The sequence below is a fragment of the Falco naumanni genome, chromosome 6, assembly GCF_017639655.2.
Source record: "Falco naumanni isolate bFalNau1 chromosome 6, bFalNau1.pat, whole genome shotgun sequence".
Taxonomy (NCBI): Eukaryota; Metazoa; Chordata; class Aves; order Falconiformes; family Falconidae; genus Falco; species Falco naumanni.
In genome coordinates, this window is record NC_054059.1 from 72014823 (window position 1) to 72031665 (window position 16843).

The following is a 16843-nucleotide window of genomic DNA, read 5'->3' on the forward strand; positions in this document are numbered from 1 at the left end:
TTCCCCAGGGCTGGTAGCACTCGACCTGGAGTTGTTTAGGGTTTTTTGTTTTTGTTTTTGGGGTTTTTTTTGGCTACATTGAATTCTTTAGTGGGTTAAAATGAAGAGTGACAATTACCCTTCCCTTGCAGGCACAACACTGAGTGCTGCATAGGTCTTTATTAATTGCCTGGCTAGTAACTGCTCATTTCCCTCTGACTGCTCTTAATATTTACTATACTGAGCCTCTAAATTGCAGCGTGCTGCTGTCAGCGCAGCACACGCATTCTCGGGGTGGTTGCAGGTGCTGTGCGGCGCTGCTCACCACCGTTCTGCTTTCCCAGTTCCTCCGTTGCCTCCCTGCAGCCCTCTGGTTGCACCGTGGGTAAAACCCTGCTTCTCCCAGGGGTTCTACGCCAAGACCAGGGCTCCTAATGCCCTTAGTAACACGCTTTAACTTTTGGTCAGCCCTCAAGCAGTCGGGCATTTGGTCTAGATGATCTCTGTAGGTCTCTTCCAACTGAAATCGGTCTCCTCCAGCTTTGTATTCCTGCTGCAGCCCCGTGCCGTTGCCCCAGGGTTAAAAGCAGGAGGCAGGGGGCGAGGCAGGTGATGGGTGACCCTCGCTGTGTGTTGGGCACCCACAGAATTGCAGGAGCCCATTGCTTTTGAGCCTGCTAACAACTCCAGAACAACTTCTTAAAACACTGGGGATAAAATCCTATTTTTCTTCCTAAAGCCTTTCACGGTCCATCGCAGGCAGGGAGCCAGAGGTATAAATCCTGCACAGCCCGCGCATCACTTCGCACCAGCCCTGCAACGCACTCTGAAAAATGATACGGACATCGAGGTTTATAATGCCCCCCCAGCACCAGCGCTCCCCTTTTCCTGCCAGCCCCGCTCCCCACAACACCACGTGCTCTTAAATTTAAAATTTAAGCCTTTTTATTTGTTAAACAGGAAAGTGATGCCAGGGTACGCGGCCTGCCCTGGCTTTTGGGTGGAAAAGCGGCCAGCTAATTAACCTGGGAGCAAGGGACCTGCGACCTTGGCTTTGCATCGCTGGTGGTGTCTGGCCCTGCTGGAATGTTCTGCATTTCCAGGTGGGTAAAGAAAACCCCAGAGCCAGCAGTTTCCCTCTTCCTGCCTGTCTCAGCGTGGCTGGGGCGTAAGGCAGGGCCGTGGCGGGGTGCAGGTCCTTTACCCGGGCTCCTGCAGGAGCTGGCTGCTTCTAGGGCCTTGATGGGCAGAATGGAAACACAGGGAGCGATTTCAGCGAAACTGCTTCTTATCAAGGACTGTGTCATCTGCACGGGGAAACTGAGGGCACGTTTCAGCGTGAGTGAAGCACTCCCCCCTGCCCTCCCTCCTGGTGGAAGGGAATGACTTCCTAAGGGGATTTATCTCTTATTCCTGTCCCCAGTACCTGTTCCTCCCTCCCAAGGTATAAACCCTTATAGGGAGGAAAAAAAAAGAAAAAGAAAAAAAAAAAAAAGAAGAAAACCAAACAGGAGTCACGATGCTGTGGCTCGTTTTGCCAAGGTCATGTTAGTTACAGCTGTAAAAAACATTTGCTTTTACAGATTTTTATCAGCTTCCTAAGGGCTGGAAGAGCCTCACCAGCAAATCTGCTCCAGTCGAGCCCGTGCCCGAGCTGCTGCTGGGCTCCCGGGGGGGGTGGCCCCCAGGACAGCGTCCCACCGCTGCAGCCAGCTCCGGGCCTTTGGGTGAGTGTCTGTGTCCTCACGCTGCTACTGATGTCCCTGCTGCCTTCCAGCAGTATTCCGGGGAGAGACCGCAGGCATGCGGGAGGCAGGTCCTGGGCAGAGCACCCACCTCCTCCTCCCTTCCGCAACCGAAGTAATTTGGGGTTTCCCTGAAACCCATCCTAGAAATACAACCGAGCACGGACACTCCCGGTAAGGAGAAGCCTTTACTCCAAGGCAGTAGGGAAAATAAAGGGCACGTTTCCCAGGGTGACAGCAGCAAGGGCAGGTGACAAAGGTGAACAAGCGACCATGGAGGAAGCCAGCTGCTCAGGAGGAAAGGTGAAGAAAAAAGCCAGAAAGGAAGAGAGAGGAAATCCAGCAACATGCAGGAAATCCTGCGGGATTTCCAGCCCAGCGTGGGAGCCCATGGCGCAGCCAGCTCCATTCCTCCCCTCTGCTCCCCTGCACAGGTTTGAAGCTGGTGGAAATGGGGATGGGAATCACACAGATCCAGTTGGGTTTTCCACCTCAGCCTCCTGCACCTGAGAGGCACTGGGAGCATTCCCTGAGCCAGCGATGCCTGCGAGTGCCATAGGAAATGGCTCCTACATTTCCTTCCTCCAGGATCCCAGGGCAGGGACGGGAAGGTTTGCAATTCCAGCGCCAGCTCAGCCACTGGTTTTGTTGTCTAGAACTACCCGGACAACTCTTCCCGTGGTGCTTTCAGCAACACCCTGCCCCTGCCCCTGCGCAGGGCAGAGGCCTCAGGGCCACATCCTGCAAGCAGAGCTGGGCTCTGGGAAAGGTGCTTTTTGGTTGGCTGTGATGGCAATTAGTGGGCGATTGGTGATGCAGAAATTGAGGTGTTCCCAGCCTCCCCCGAATCCGCTGTCCTGGCTGGCCCCGACGGCACCGGCAGCCCTGTGGCAGCTGGGATGTGATGTGTCCTGAAGGAACACCGGGGTCCAACCGCCCCCGCAGGGCTGGGCCAGGGGCTCTCTTGGCCCAGCCACCAGCTCACCGAGGGCTGAAGCAGGGTTTAGCACCAGACACTGCCATCCTTGAGGGGTTTCCACCATCCCAGACCAGCTCACCTGCCCCTCAGGAAACGCAGGCCTGGGGACATGCTTGTTTTTGGGGTGCCCCAGGGCCGCGGAGCAGCAGCAAGCCCCATCCTGGTCCCAACCCCCCCAGCCCCCGGCAAAGCAAACACCAAGATGCTCTCAAGTTAAACTCTCCATTTATTGAATCCTTTTACAAAAAAAACTCAACATTGTGCTCGTGTTGAAGGAGTTTCTTTTATCTCGGTTGTCGGTTTTGTGGGGCTTTTTATTTTTTCTTTTTTTTTTTTTTTTAAACCCGGTGCTCACGGAGCAGTTAGCACAACCATGGCGCAGGGGAGGGCAGGGGCCGTGCAACACGGACGGGGTACGGGGGGGTCCGTGTCACCACAGACAACGCTATTTACAGCCAACGTGAAAAAGACCTCGCTCTGCACCCGGCACCCGCCGGCGGCAACCCCGGTCCTGGGTGAAGCAGCAGAAACGTGGGAAAGGGGAGAAGGCCTTTCCCTTGGGAAAGTACAACCTCCGAGAGACCATCCCGTCTCCTCAGGGCTGGGGTGGCGGAGACCGTGCGCCCCAGGTTGCTCCGTGCTGGAGCTGGGATGAACCGTACCACCTGACCTGAGCTTCGGAGTTACGCCGGGACCCCCTGAACATCACGGGAGAGCGGCGAGTAGCCAAGGTGGATGTTCCGGACGGTGGCAGAGGCTGGACCACTCTCCAGAAATGCCCCTCTCCTCTCCACTGGCGGAGGAAAGCCTTGAGGACAGCTCAGATCCTGGGATATCTCAGGAGCAGAAAGCTGGGGCGTGAATCACAAGCCTGTACGCCGGAGGGGTTTTGGTGGCTATGTGGGAAGATGTGGCAATGAGCCAGAGCAGCAGAGGACTGGGAAGGACAGCACCAGCCCCACGGGTGAGGGAGGAGACGCTCTCACTAGCATTTCATTTCTTTATGGCACTGCATCCCTCCCAACGCTGCTGCTGCCCAGCACGTCCCCCCCCCGAGCAGCTGCCACCTGTGACTCACGGTACCCCATTACCCTGTCACCCCCAGATCCTTCCCCTCTGGAGGGTCTCAGCAAGGAGGAAACCATCCCACGCCGTGCACAGAGACCCCACCACGCAGCCTCTCTCCACTCAGCCACGACGCTCTGAGCCTGACCCCTGGCCACCACAGCACCGGGGATCCTCCAAAAGCCCCACTGTGGGCAAGAGGCGAGTGTGTTAAGAGCCTGGGAGGACGAACAGTTTGGATTCCCACCACGGATCTCTCCACCTCTACCAGCCTTGAACTGAAACGCACCAACGGAAAGGAGAAACCCCCAGCTCTGGGCTTGCCAGCAGCTCGGCAAACCCCGAGCCCCCACGACGCAAACAGCAATCCAAACGCTCCACATCACATCCCCGATTTCCAAACTCCCTGTATTACAGTCTCTCACCAGAATAACAACATTTCCCTTAAGATTTTTGAAAATAAGTAGCTGAGAAGTGTATCTCTATTTATATAAAGTGCAATCCACACCTGCAGCGCTCCTTAATCCCGTTTGACTCCTGCCATGCAGGCAGAGGGCTGGGAGAGGTGGAGCTGCCTCCACTCTTGGCTGACACCGGGACCACGCTGTACATGAGCGGCTGCGTCGCTGCTAACGAGCCACCTATTAACAAGAGGAGAATGGAAGCCAGCGGCAGAGGAGATCAGGCCCCTCGGGGATGCTGAAGCTGGTGCAGCTGCTGTTTCCATTCCGAGCAGGGGCAGGGAACATCCTTCCAGGTGTGTTGGGGCCTTGCAGGAGTCTCCGATCCCATTTTCAAGGAGACTGTGAGCCTTCACATGCTCTTTTTTGAGCACGTGATGTTACAAGAAAAAGAGAGTGGAAAGGAAAAAAAAAAAAAAAAAAACACAGAGGAAAAAAATCTGTATTTTGCTGCAGTCTGTAGTGCTGGTGAAGGCACGAGCCATCAGCTCTGCTGGGACAGGCTGCCCCTTCCTTTCCCCTTACCAAGGAGCAAGTGTTGGTGACCCCCACCCATGGGGTGACATGAAAAACTGGCTGAAACGTGGTTGGAGAGGCCACCTCACCCCCCAAAAGGGTGCAGCTACAGGAGAGGAGCGCGGACAGGGCTGACCTTGGGAGGGAGCCTAGGAGCTGCTGATGGACCATCCGTTCCTGCTCCTGCTTTGGGACGCACCAGAGACGCGACCAGGTGGGAACATCCTTCTGCTGCAGGGTGCTGTGGTGCTGAGCTGACACCTGCCACAGTGGAAGTCAGGCCGGGAAAACTGGGAATGTTGGGGTGAATCACACACGTTTCACCTTCCTGTCTACCCAGCTGCTCTTAAACATCTGGGAGGCACTGGGGGAGAACATCACCACACAGGAGGGGGCAAGCTGTGTCCTTCCCTCCTCTTAGGGGCTGGGGTTGGAGCAGAACGGAGCAGGAGTAGGGTGCGGAGGTTGGGTGACCACACGGACGTAACAGCATTTTGCTTTGGTGGGAGCAAAACCAGCTCCGAAAACAGCCCCGTGAACGTGATCCCAGCAGCGTCTCCCAGTTCACACGAGGGAAAGCTCTCAGTGGGATTAACCTTCCCTCGCAGCCCAAAGCCAGGGCACAAGCGTGGCCAGGGTGGGAGCTTAAGGCAGTTACGCTGAGGCCCATGGGCAAAGCTGCCGCGGCCGAGGCAGAGCGGGGACTCCAGCCTGTGGCGCAGCCCCGGCACGCGCAGGCTGGGCTGGTGTTTCGCTGGGGCTCTGCGTGGCTGCGCACAGGTTAAGGGTTAGCGTCTTCTTCCTCCACCCTGCAAAATGCAAAGCGGTCTCCAGAGAAGGCCCCGACACCCCGATGCCCATGGCGGCGGCACTGGGAGCTGAACCGCTGCCTGCTCGCCCGGCAGGGACCAGGCACCACGTGCAGCCGGCTCTCGGCAGACTGCACTCACGCCTGGACGCGGCTGGGAGAGAGGTTTATTTTATCAGCAAAGGCTCGTGTAGCTGATCTTGGGGTGCTACTGGAGCAGCCCTCCAGGGCCAGTGAATGAGGGCAGGAGGAAAAGAGCCAAAGCTCTTGTGAAAAGGCCAGGCCAGACTCAAGACTCTCTGCAGCAGCCGTTGTTGCAGCTGCTGTAGAAAACTGTGGGCCCCAGCAGCCTGCTGGAACGTGTGAGCCGGGGGCACTGCCAGCCCCTGCTGTGCTGCAGCTGCATCATCCCTCAGCCCCAGACGCGCTCCCCGTCTTCAGAGGGTTAGCAGCGGCGGCGGTGTGCCGTGCCGGGCGGAGCAGGACACCGAGAACGAGACAGCAGCAACCGAACTTCCCCGGGGCTGTAGCACGGGACCTGGTGCAGCGCTAGGAGCCAGGGAAGGACCCTCCGGAGCCAACCTCTTCCCTGCTCGCCCCTCTCCAAGGGCAGGGCTCCGGGGGTGAGCAGAGCAGGGCAAAGAGCTCGTCACCAGCCGACACCTTCAAGTCCTCAGTAGCAGCCACAGGGCAAGACGAGCCAGGACATGGTGTGCAGGAGGGCAGATGGGCTGCCCCTCGCAAGGAAGGATGGGGACAACGGTGGTGACCGGAGCTGCGTTGATGCTGGGAATAACCTCTCTGCAGTCAAACACCTCCAACCTGACCTTGCTACAGTCCCCCTCGAGTGGGCAGACAGGTCCAGAGGGGAAAAGGGCCGAGGGGGGGAGAAGAAAAAAGGGGGGGAAAAAAAAAGCCTCACACGGCAAATCTAAAACACTTTCATTTTAAATAACAATAATTATAATTAAAAAGAATGGTTTCCCTTGGCTAGGGAAGGGGCAGAGCCACTAGCCACTGTGCCATTCCTCAGTGTACGATCCTAGGGAGCGTCTTTACAGAAGCTGTGAGATCCTGTTCCCTGTTGCTTGGTCGAGTCACCGTGGGGAGAGCGGGAGAGGAGGGGGAAACGTGCCCGTCCGAACCCAGGACGTCCCTTTAGCTCCGTGGGAGGCCAGAGTCAAAGCAAAAGCTGTTTTGCACTCGCAGCCCCATCCAAAAGCCACCCTCCGCCCTCACCCGCCGCCAGCCAAGGTTCGGGGGGCCGAGGGCGCCCGGCTGCCTCACACTGCTAGATGAACTTGAAGCATTTTGTCTTGTCGTGGGGCAGGCGGGTCTTGAAGAGGACCGAGTCCACACGGAACTGGGTGTACAGGAGGGGCATGTACCCGTACACCTTGACAAAGAAGTTGATGCACTTGTGTCGCTCGTGGAAGTGAGAGTCGTCATGTGAAAGCGCCTGGGGGCACCCAGGGCAGCGGAAAGTCCAGCGAGAAGTCACCTGCAATGAGATGGACAGAGTCACTGCCACGCTGCCCACACCACCCCGGCCGGGGGGACACCCAGGCTGCGCCCAGGGTGGGGAGACCCGGCCCGATGTCCTGCCTGACATGCGGCAAACGGGGCACAAGTCTGGCTGTGCTCTCCCCCGCTGCCAGGTGTCCCTTGGAAGGTGTCCAGGCAAGGAAGGACATCATCCACACCAGCTCTGTCAGAGCAGAGACTTCAAGGGGGACACGATCATCTACTAACAGTTACTTTTTTCTGGTTTAATGTTTAAGAAGCTGTTTTGGGGCGGGGGTAGGTGGGTGTGTGGGAATTCCTTGAGAAAGGAGCTCCTTTCCTTTCACAGACAGAACCATAGAATGGTTTAGGTGGGAAGGGACCTTAAAGACCATCTAGTCCCACACCCCTGCCACAGGCAGGGACCCTTCCCCCCAGCCCAGGCTGCCCCCAGCCCCATCCAGCCTGGCCTTGAGCCCTGCCAGGGATGGGGCACCCACAGCTGCTCTGGGCAGCCTGGGCCAGCGCCTCGCCGCCCTCACAGGGAAGAATTTCTTCCTCATCTCTCATCTCCATCTCCCCTCTCTCAGGTAAAGCCATTCCCCCGTGTGCCATCGCCACCTGCCCTTGCCCAAAGCCCCTCCCCAGCTTTCTTGCCGGCCCCTTTAGGCACTGGCAGGTGCTCTAAGGTCTCCCCGCAGCCTTCTCCTCCCCAGGCTGAGCCACCCCAGCTCTCCCAGCCTGTCCCCACAGCAGAGCTGCTCCAGCCCCTGAGCATCTCCCTGGCCTCCTCTGGCCCCGCTCCAGCAGCTCCGTGTCTCTCCTGTGCTGGGGACCCCAGAGCCGGACGCAGCGTTGCAGGGGGGTCTTGTCTCACCAGAGCAGAGTGGAGAGGCAGAGCCCCCTCCCTTGACCTGCTGGCTACAGATGCTACAGAAGAATTAGAATTTGGGGCACTTCTTGTTTTAGGCAGCCAGAATAAGATCTTTGGAGGGGACTCCAGCTTTCTGGAGGTGCTGAGGGGCCACACACTGATTAAAGGGCCTCCTTGTTTATCTTGAATCAGACATCCCACTGCAGTACCCTTTGGTTTTGGCCTGATTCTCCTCTCAGCTGCACCAAACTCTACAACTTTCATTTCATAGTAGCTCCAGATGGGAAGAACATGGCACAGAAAAAAGCACCCATCATACTTTTGGCCAAGACCCACCTCCAACGCAGCTGGCCTGTGATGGTGAGACATATGCAGGGCTGTAAAGAGCAGTTTGCCAGCAGCGATAAAGAGCAGAATGATCTGCATCCAAAATTCACGTTCAAAATTGTGACATTCATTTGTTATCACAGGGCAGGGAAATTTCAGCTGGGCTGCCGTGTTTGGACCAACAGCCCCTCCGCACACAGATGAGCCTAAACGTCTCTGGAAAGCTACCCAAAATCAGCAAGGAGATCGTTCCTACTTGTGCTGTATGTTATGGAAAGAAGGAATTTGTCTTTTCAGGATCAGCTGCTCAGAAGGGCCTTTGCTGAGCCAGGAAACCCTCCAGTCTGAGCTGCAGCATAAGTCAAACTGCAATTCATCTGCTTGCCATGGCGGGGTTTGGCTGCTTCTAAGGGCCGTACTGAGTTTTCACACCTTTTTGAACACACACTACATCTCCTCGAGGCTGGAGAGGGGACATGCTGACTGCTGACAGCCTCAAGCACATCATGCTTGCGGCACAGCGCTTCAGAGATGCGATGCAGCCAGATTTCGGTAAGGGCAGCGTGTGCTGCACAGCACAGCTTCTGCACCAGGCTGCACTGTGAGAAGGGAGCTGGATTCCCCCGGAGCAGAGCAGCCTCCCAGTATGCCACTTGCCTTTCAATGACACCAACCAAACCACCGTTCCTCCAGAAACACAAATCCCAGTTCAAACTCCCGCCTAGTGCTTTACCTTTATGGGAGGTTTTCTTGTCAGGTGAGAGACCAGGAAGTTCATGGCAATGTCCTCGCAGTTGATGTACTCATCCACCATGTCGCGGATGGCTTGCGGCATCACGTAGGAGTACAGGTAGGCGTAGTACTAGAAAGGATTAAAAGGCACAACATTGCTCAAAGTGGTCCCAAGCATCAAGCGCCCACCCACTACTGGTGCCAGGTGCACCAGACCTGGAGCAGTCGTGGCACCACAGGTGAGTATCAAGACGACTTGGTGGGCCATGTCTGACTCAGAGCTCAAGGATGCCAGCGGAAAGACTTCCCATGATGGGGTTAATCCCGCACCGAGGAGATCTGCTGTAGTCACAACAGCAGCCGATCTACCCGACAGCCACCACCCTCGCCGAATCCTGAGGCTCCTGTAACCTCAGAAATGTAAGAACGATGGTTTCAGCTCCCTCAGAACTTGCTGTCAGAGTCGGCACAGTAGCAGTAGCTAGTGGATAACCTCCCCAGCGCAGTATGACGGCTCACGACAGTCCCCCTGGGAAAACATCTCATCCTTCTCTCACGGTCTGTTTGCCCGCTGTTGCCTCTCCCATACAGAGACACACATGTCACGGAGCCGCTTTCTGCACTGCTCCCTTCCACCATAAACCAGCCACCTCCACGTCTACCAGCCAGCCTGTGCCACCACACAGCCGCAGAAACCCATGACTTCCCCACAAATTACCCCTTGCAACACTTTGAGTCTGTAAGGTTCAAGATACTACAGTAAAGACACAGGGCAGGCGAGCAGGCAATCCCGTGGCCCACCTTGCCCTCGCCATGACCGAGAGCATCGCTGAAACGCCCCCCGACTGCTTCAGCGCCATGGTGCTTCTCACTTGGCACAAACATACCCTGCTCCTCAAGGAGACTGTCTGCCAGGTCACAGACTGGTTGCTGGCTGTGTTTTGGTTTGGAGGAAGCGAGGGAAAAGGAGCAGTGAGCTCCAAAATTTGTTCTTTAAAACAAAAATACAAGCCCACAAACATACAGACTCTGGTTACTCTGAGAGGGAAGGGAAAGCCCAGAGCTTTGTGGCCATGGTATCTCACCTTATGGAAGAAGGCAGCACCAGTGAGCACCATCGAGAGCTCGCAAGAGTAGTTGGAGTTGTAGAGCCAGGACTGATGGGGGATGTCCCACGCATGGTAGCGCCCTGGGAAACCAACGATGCGGTCCCTTGCCTCTCTCCAGACTCTGCAAACACAAGGCCCTTCGGTGAGACGCAGACCCGGGGAGCCCACCTGGAGATGAGCACGGCTCTGGCTGAGAACCACTACACACAGGACTACGCCCTCGACGCCAATGGACTGGCTCCCAAGGGGGGTTGCAAGTGATGGAGATGCCCACACATAAAAAAGTTTGGCAACTGCTCGTCCAAAGAACAACCAACATACATTGTAGTTTGAGCAAAAAGGATAAACATTGTTAAAACGGGCAACTATCTTGCTTTAAAGTCCATTTAGTTTTTTAAAATAAATATACAGACAATTCCAACATGCAAAAGAAGTCTTTTTACATAGGCTGTTCAATGCAAGCTCGCCCACCTCCACAGCACCAAAACTCCAGGGAGAGACCAACTGGCCATCACAGCTGCCTGAGTGACATGTGAACAAGGTCTCGCCCTGAGATAATTCTGATTTCTTTCCTAATGTAGTGCAGGAAAGGGCTGACCACAGAAATCTTGGCTTTGACAGGCAGAATTTGTTGACATTCTCCTGTTAAAGGTTAAAAGCTGTTAGATGTGAACTGCAGGCACCCCTTGGTCTGCTTCCCAAACACAGGCTGTGAGCACAGGCCGACGCTGCTCGGCTTCTCACCCTGGTCCTCTCCTAGAGGCCCATTCCAGTTGCTTACTCACAAGGGAACATATTCCTAACCCATAAATTAGGGATATTTTAACTCGTAAGGTTCTGTAGGTGTAAAAGAAAACTAACAAAAAAGCCCAGTGGCCCAAAATTAGTTTCTGAATTACACAGAGAATGGAAAACTTAAGACCTTGGATGGAAAGGCAGAGAAAGGGGCAGGGAAAGCCAGCGAGATGGGAAACTCTTCCACTTGCCACCAGCTTCCAGCAGCCCATGCCCGAGCATCACCACATGACACATACACTAGTGCTGCTTCTCTCTGATCTCCCCTCTATGGGAAGCCCAGAGCAGCCAAGGCTTGGCCTGGAAGGAACCCAGCTTCTCCTGGCCTCTTCCCCCAGCTCCCTGGGACTACCCACCTCCCGGAAGCTCAGCTTCCACCTCTGTAAAGTCGAGACAACATCAAGCTCCCTTTAGGAAAGTTGTTGAGATGCTGAAGATCCTGGTGTCACCAGATGGAAGACCTGGAGTGCCAAACTGCCAGCTTCCCATCCCAAACCAGCACCCAGCAGTTCCCTGGGTTCTGTACAGGAAAAACCTCTGGGGCTGTAAGCGCATCCTTCACCCTGCCACACGCTCGCACTCAAGCCATAGGGAATTAAACCCTGATGTCTGCGTGTAAGAGTGTGGGCTTGCTTAATATTCTGCTCTCATCTGAAGCTCACTCTCCTCGAGAGAAATCCCACAGGATAGCTGCAACACTGGCAGGAACAATTAAGAAAAAAGTCAGTGCCTAATGCCTACCCTGGGAAATAAATCCAGGTCCGTGGGCAGGGGTGCTGGCTTCCTTCGGATCACCCCATCCCATCTCCCCAGTGGTTAGTGTCCAAGCTGCATCTCCAAACCCAGTGACTCCAGACTACATGAAACAAGTCCCAGGTGCGAGCCTGTTGGACACGGAAGGGATTTTCCCTTCTTCACAGGCACAAGATTGGGCAGAAAGTGGCCTTTTTGTTCGGTTTTCTTCCCCCTGCAGATGAGAGTTCTTCTCACCCCCATTCCTGCGGAGAGCTACAGGAGTGCTGGCTGCGGGGCAATCGCAGGCTGCTGGAGAGACTGAATTTCCAAGCCCTGAGCTTTCATTACATTTACTAACACAGCCAGGAGCAAAGACATGTTTACTGTTATATCCTCTACTCAAATTAATGAAACTCCGACATAACCTGGTAATGAAAACCAAGTAATTAACACCACCAGCAGCTTCTCTGGCACCATCCTCCCCAGAAGCACTTGTTTGTTGCCATTTCTGTCGGTCCAGCGTGATTGTTTTAAAAAGCTGGAGTTGAAACTGCTCATTCCCTATCACTTCTCCCACATCTCACTTTTGCCTTCCCAGCTCAGCCACAAAAATAAGGATTTCTCCACAGAATCATTTTGGGTGTGCTCCTCAGGGAGGTTTGCTCTGGATGCCCGCCTCCAGCTTGCTCCTGAGTAGCAAACGGAGCAAGAAGAGGCTTTTGGCCGCAAGAATTACAGCCCGAAGCAAAGTTCCAACAAAACACAGTTGTTACGGGGAGAGGTTCACTCAATCACCAAGACACCGTCTCTTCCCTGGCTGAATGCGTTAACGCAGGGAAGCTTTGTAGGAACAAGGTGTTTGTAAGGAGGGTAATGAGTGAGAGTAACACACGGCACTTCGAATTTTCATTTGATGCTCTCCAGGGCTAACCGGTAAAGCCTCAGCCTGGCGCTGTGAATGAGCTAAGGAAAACGGAGACCAAAGAGGGCAAGAAAACAGTCAAGTTCAGAAAAAGACCCCGAAACAGGGCATGGAAGGGAAGCCAGGAGTCCCAACGCCTACTCCCCTGCTTTAATCACTTTAACACCTCGTTTTTCAACTCTTGGAGAGAGCTTGTTGGGTTTTCAGGCATTTTGTGCCTTTTAATCTTCCTCCCAAACATGAGCCAACACGTTTCAGTGAGAGCGGAGAGCTGGTCCCCATCTCCCGCCCCCCAGCCAGCTGCCGGGTGCTCTCGGATTAGCAATCGCAACCCCCGCTGCTGGCCCAGCAGGCTGACGAGCCACAGCCACACAAGTGCCAGCGTTCTCTCCTCGTGCCACTCTCACTCCCCGGCGCCTCTTTGGCACTCGGTGAGGTTTAGCTGTACAAGCTGCAGAAGCAGCCTGCAGAAACCTCCCACAGCAGGAGCCCACGTAACTGCTTTCTCCCTTTGCCTCGTAATCAGGAAGCTTTTTGCCAGGGTAACGTCAAGGGAAAATGTAGATGCTGGAGCAGAAAGGAGGTGGGAATGGCAGCAACCAGCACCAGCCTTTTCTGTTAACATCTGTCTTTTCCATGCTCTGCAGAAAAAAATTCCAAAAGAGATGTCACCTCCCAGTACCACATGGAGCAAAGAGGATGGCAGCCCACCATGAGCACATGAGCATCACATCCTGCAGTGGCTGAGAACATCCTGGCCTTGCCAACGGCACATGAAGGATGGAGTGCAACAGCCTCTTGGATTTGTTTTCAAGTTACCTTCCACCCTAGGAAGCCACTCACTCCCAAAACCACTAAGGGCACATTATCAGCACAGCAAAAGCCAGAGAGTCTAGGTCAAGAAGCATGAGAATCAGGATTGCCTGGACAATCTGAAGTCAGCCCACTCGCCTGCACTTGTTAAAATAGTTCATTAGTGCTTATTATTCCTCCAAGAAATTGAGTTGGAAAACCATGGGAAGGGACACCGGAGTCCTAATTCCGGCCCCAGCTTTACGCCACGCTGCATCTGAACAGACCCTAGATACAGAAAACATCAGTTTGGGTCCAAAGGCTACATGCGCAGAGGCTACTCACCGGAACCCAAACATGATCTCGTCATGCCGAAGGTGAGCATCGTCGTCAATGGACAGGATGGCCTCTGTCTCGATCTCATCCCACGGCAGGAACCGGTTGTTCAGGCTGTTTTTCTCTGTGCGGACAACCTAAGAGATGAACACATGATAGTTATGGTGGCTGTGCGTGCCCAGAGAAGAGATTTAGGGGCTGAGCTTGTGTTCTGCAGCTGCACCAGTCCAGCATTTTGGCAATTCCCCCCCCTGTGATGGGGAAACACTTTCTAAACAAAAAGCCCTCACTCCGGCACCAGCTCCAGCTTCCAGCCCTTCTGCCTGCTGCCCCCTGCCCCATCTCACAGGACTGCGGAGAGCCAAACCCACCCCCCGCTGCCAGGTCCCAGCCATAGCGGCTGTGCCAGCGGTCGCCTGCCCTCTTCGCACGCAGGAGGGTGGCTCTACTGTAACAAAAAGAGAAAACACAGCAGCCACGGCTGGTCTCTCCTGTGGCCGCTGAGGAAGCGGCCCTTGCAGTATTTCTCCAGTGCTGATCTGAACTGAATTGTTTCTACAACAACTCACCACTTCTGCTTTGGACACGACTCGTTTGCAACGCCTCCCTCTCTCAAAGCTCTTCCAACCCCATACTGTCCAATCTCCCTTATCCCCAGCCACACAGGTGTAAAATTGCACAGAATTTCTTCCTCTTCTTGACTGCCCCTTCCATGCTGAATCCTTGCTCTTCCTTGCTCTTACACTGTCACCTGCCCTGGCTGATCTAGAGTCACTCGGTTCATCCTGGGCTTCCCGTCCTGTTCAATCCCCCCCATTGCTTCTCTGTCTTTCCTCTGAACAATCTCTCTTGATTTAAAAATAAAGTCCAGCCTGGTGAAAAGAATAAGGTGTCACGGCAATAAAACTCCATTAAATAAGATTACATTTGATCACACAAAAAAAAAAGCCCAAACTGAAACCATTAACAGTGGAAAATATTTGTATCGGGGATCTGCATGACAGCTGGTACGATTAAATTCCCATGTAAAGCCAGTGTTAGTGCTTTCATCTGTCAATGGCTTCTGTTGGGGGGGGGGGGGAATGGAACATTCGACGAGAACGCATTAAAATATTTCACTGAAGATCCATCAAAAGCACGAACAATTTACTGCAGGGAGGTGAACAAATTATGCAGCTCTAAGCCACGGTGGAGCAGGGCCAGAGCTGAGCCGGCAGCACACCCACCCCAGGAGGGCTGCAAAGCAATTAGTGCCTGTAGGAGAAGGCAAAAGCAGAGACAGACAATGCTGGTGCAGGAATTTCTTCCCCCTCTCCTTCCCAAGGTGGAGAACGATGACCAAAACCAGCATGGTGTTTGCAGTTACTTTCTGAGTTAGCATGAGCCAGCAGATGCTCCCAGGGATATCTTCTGTATCTGGGAACTGCTGGAAAATCGCCGTTGCAGGCCTCACAGTGGGAACGGACGATGGGGAGGGAAGTGGGAGAGGAGGCAGCTCCACACACTGATTTGGGGGGAGGCAGCTGGTAAGACTGAAATCAAAAAACTAGGAAGTCTGGAACAGTACGGCCCTAAGGCACTGGCCCAGGAGGCCAAGGAAGACCTGGACACAAGGAGACCAATGTAGCTTTGAGAAAACCACCTCTGCAGAAGCATCACTGACCTCAACACGCTGTGGGCATCCTCTGGATGCATCAACCAGGAAAGGAAAGGAGCCAAGAGCAGTCCCCAAATTGTTGACAAGGAGAATTTAAATCTTCTACATCGCCAGGGCTGTATCTGTAGCTGGCTTTGGCAAACCCAAGTGCTCCTGCAGCAGCACCAGGAGAACCAGGCTTACTGGCTCTGAAAGGGGGGACATGGCTCTGGATGGGGCAGCTGAGCCCCGCTCCAAGATGCTTTTTGGACTGGAAGAGCACTTTGGCAAACTGGTATGACAACAAAACCAAGAACATTGCTCAGGGCAGCAAAGCAGACCTTGGTGAGGGCCACTGGTCCCTGCAGTGGGACACAGGCATTTCACCTTTTAATTAATAGCTGTTAGCCCCAATTTCCAACCCTTTTCTAATTAATCACCCAGTGCATCACTGCATGTACACAAAGCTGATTTTATTATGTGAGTGGTTAAACGCCTCAGGAAATTTTCTGCCTCCCACACTTGGCCGGCTCCTTTCCCAGCCAGCACACAGGCAGCCCACCCTGCACGCCAGCCCTCAGCTGCTTCATGAAGACTTCAGGATTGGCAGTGATTGCAAAAACCACCCGAGAGCAGCTTTCATGGTTTCTGACATTGGCAATGGCCCCTCCAGTAAATTCCAGTCTAGACCAGCTGGAAACTGGTCATAAATCTCTCCAGCTCAACAACAGTGTAAGATGAGTTTCTGAAAGTAGCCCCACTTCTCCTGATTAAGTTGTGACCACCGGTTTTTTCCTCCCGTCGCAGATCCCACCTTCTAGGGAGTCTGCAAACGTATTAAACCCAGCACCAACACATAATTTAGCCTTCTGCTAAGGAGCATGTGCCACGCTGTGTCCCTGCTGTTACAATGGTACTGCCTCCGAAAGCCTGATCTTATTGATGTCTGTGGGTGTCTTACTCATTAGGATTAGCAGAAGTTGGACTGAGTCCATAATAAATATGCTTTCCAGGCAAGGTCCTGCCTTGCCAGTTGAAGATGTATGGATGGATAAAGGACAAAAGAAGAGTGAGCACCACCAGGCTGAGCAGCTGAAGCCCCTCTCTGCCTCAGCGATGTCCTGGGAAGCGGGTACCACTTTGAATTTATCAGGCTTCTACTCACCATGGGCCTTCATCTCAGCTTCTCAGGAAAGAGTCAGGTTCTGCGACTACAAACATCAACTCACTTCTGCTCCCCACAGCTGAAAAGGGCAGCACAGAGGTTTTGCCCACAGCACTGTCCTACATTTCATGGTCAAGCCACTTTTAAAGCTCTCCCACCGTCAGAGCAAGCCCCTGCGGCAAGTGCACTTTTTTGTGTCACTCATTTCCAAAGGGACCGTGCAAAAGATTAAAGAGAATCCAGGGCCAGATCTGAGCTTTGGCTGCTATTCAAAATTGAGGGAGAGGTAAAGATGCGATGTTCAGCTCAGAGGTCCAATGACACAACAAAGTGGGAGCTGGTTTTCACCTCAGCTTTGGCATCA

The 16843-nt window shown here is 54.1% G+C and overlaps 1 protein-coding gene across 13 annotated transcripts in view; it reads right to left on the bottom strand.

Moving 5' to 3' along the window:
• Nucleotides 1-6483: 6483 nt before the first annotated feature.
• The window catches only part of EXTL3 (exostosin like glycosyltransferase 3), a 130930-nt gene continuing 120570 nt past the window's right edge, over nucleotides 6484-16843 (bottom strand). For all 13 annotated transcript variants that reach the window (XM_040597580.1, XM_040597577.1, XM_040597575.1 and 10 more), the window contains 4 exons: nucleotides 13688-13815; nucleotides 10075-10219; nucleotides 8991-9119; nucleotides 6484-7054 (listed from right to left, as the gene is read on the bottom strand). In XM_040597580.1, the coding sequence (XP_040453514.1) occupies nucleotides 6845-7054; nucleotides 8991-9119; nucleotides 10075-10219; nucleotides 13688-13815 (612 nt within the window). In that variant the 3' untranslated portion in view covers nucleotides 6484-6844. The remainder of the gene's footprint in view (nucleotides 7055-8990; nucleotides 9120-10074; nucleotides 10220-13687; nucleotides 13816-16843) is intronic.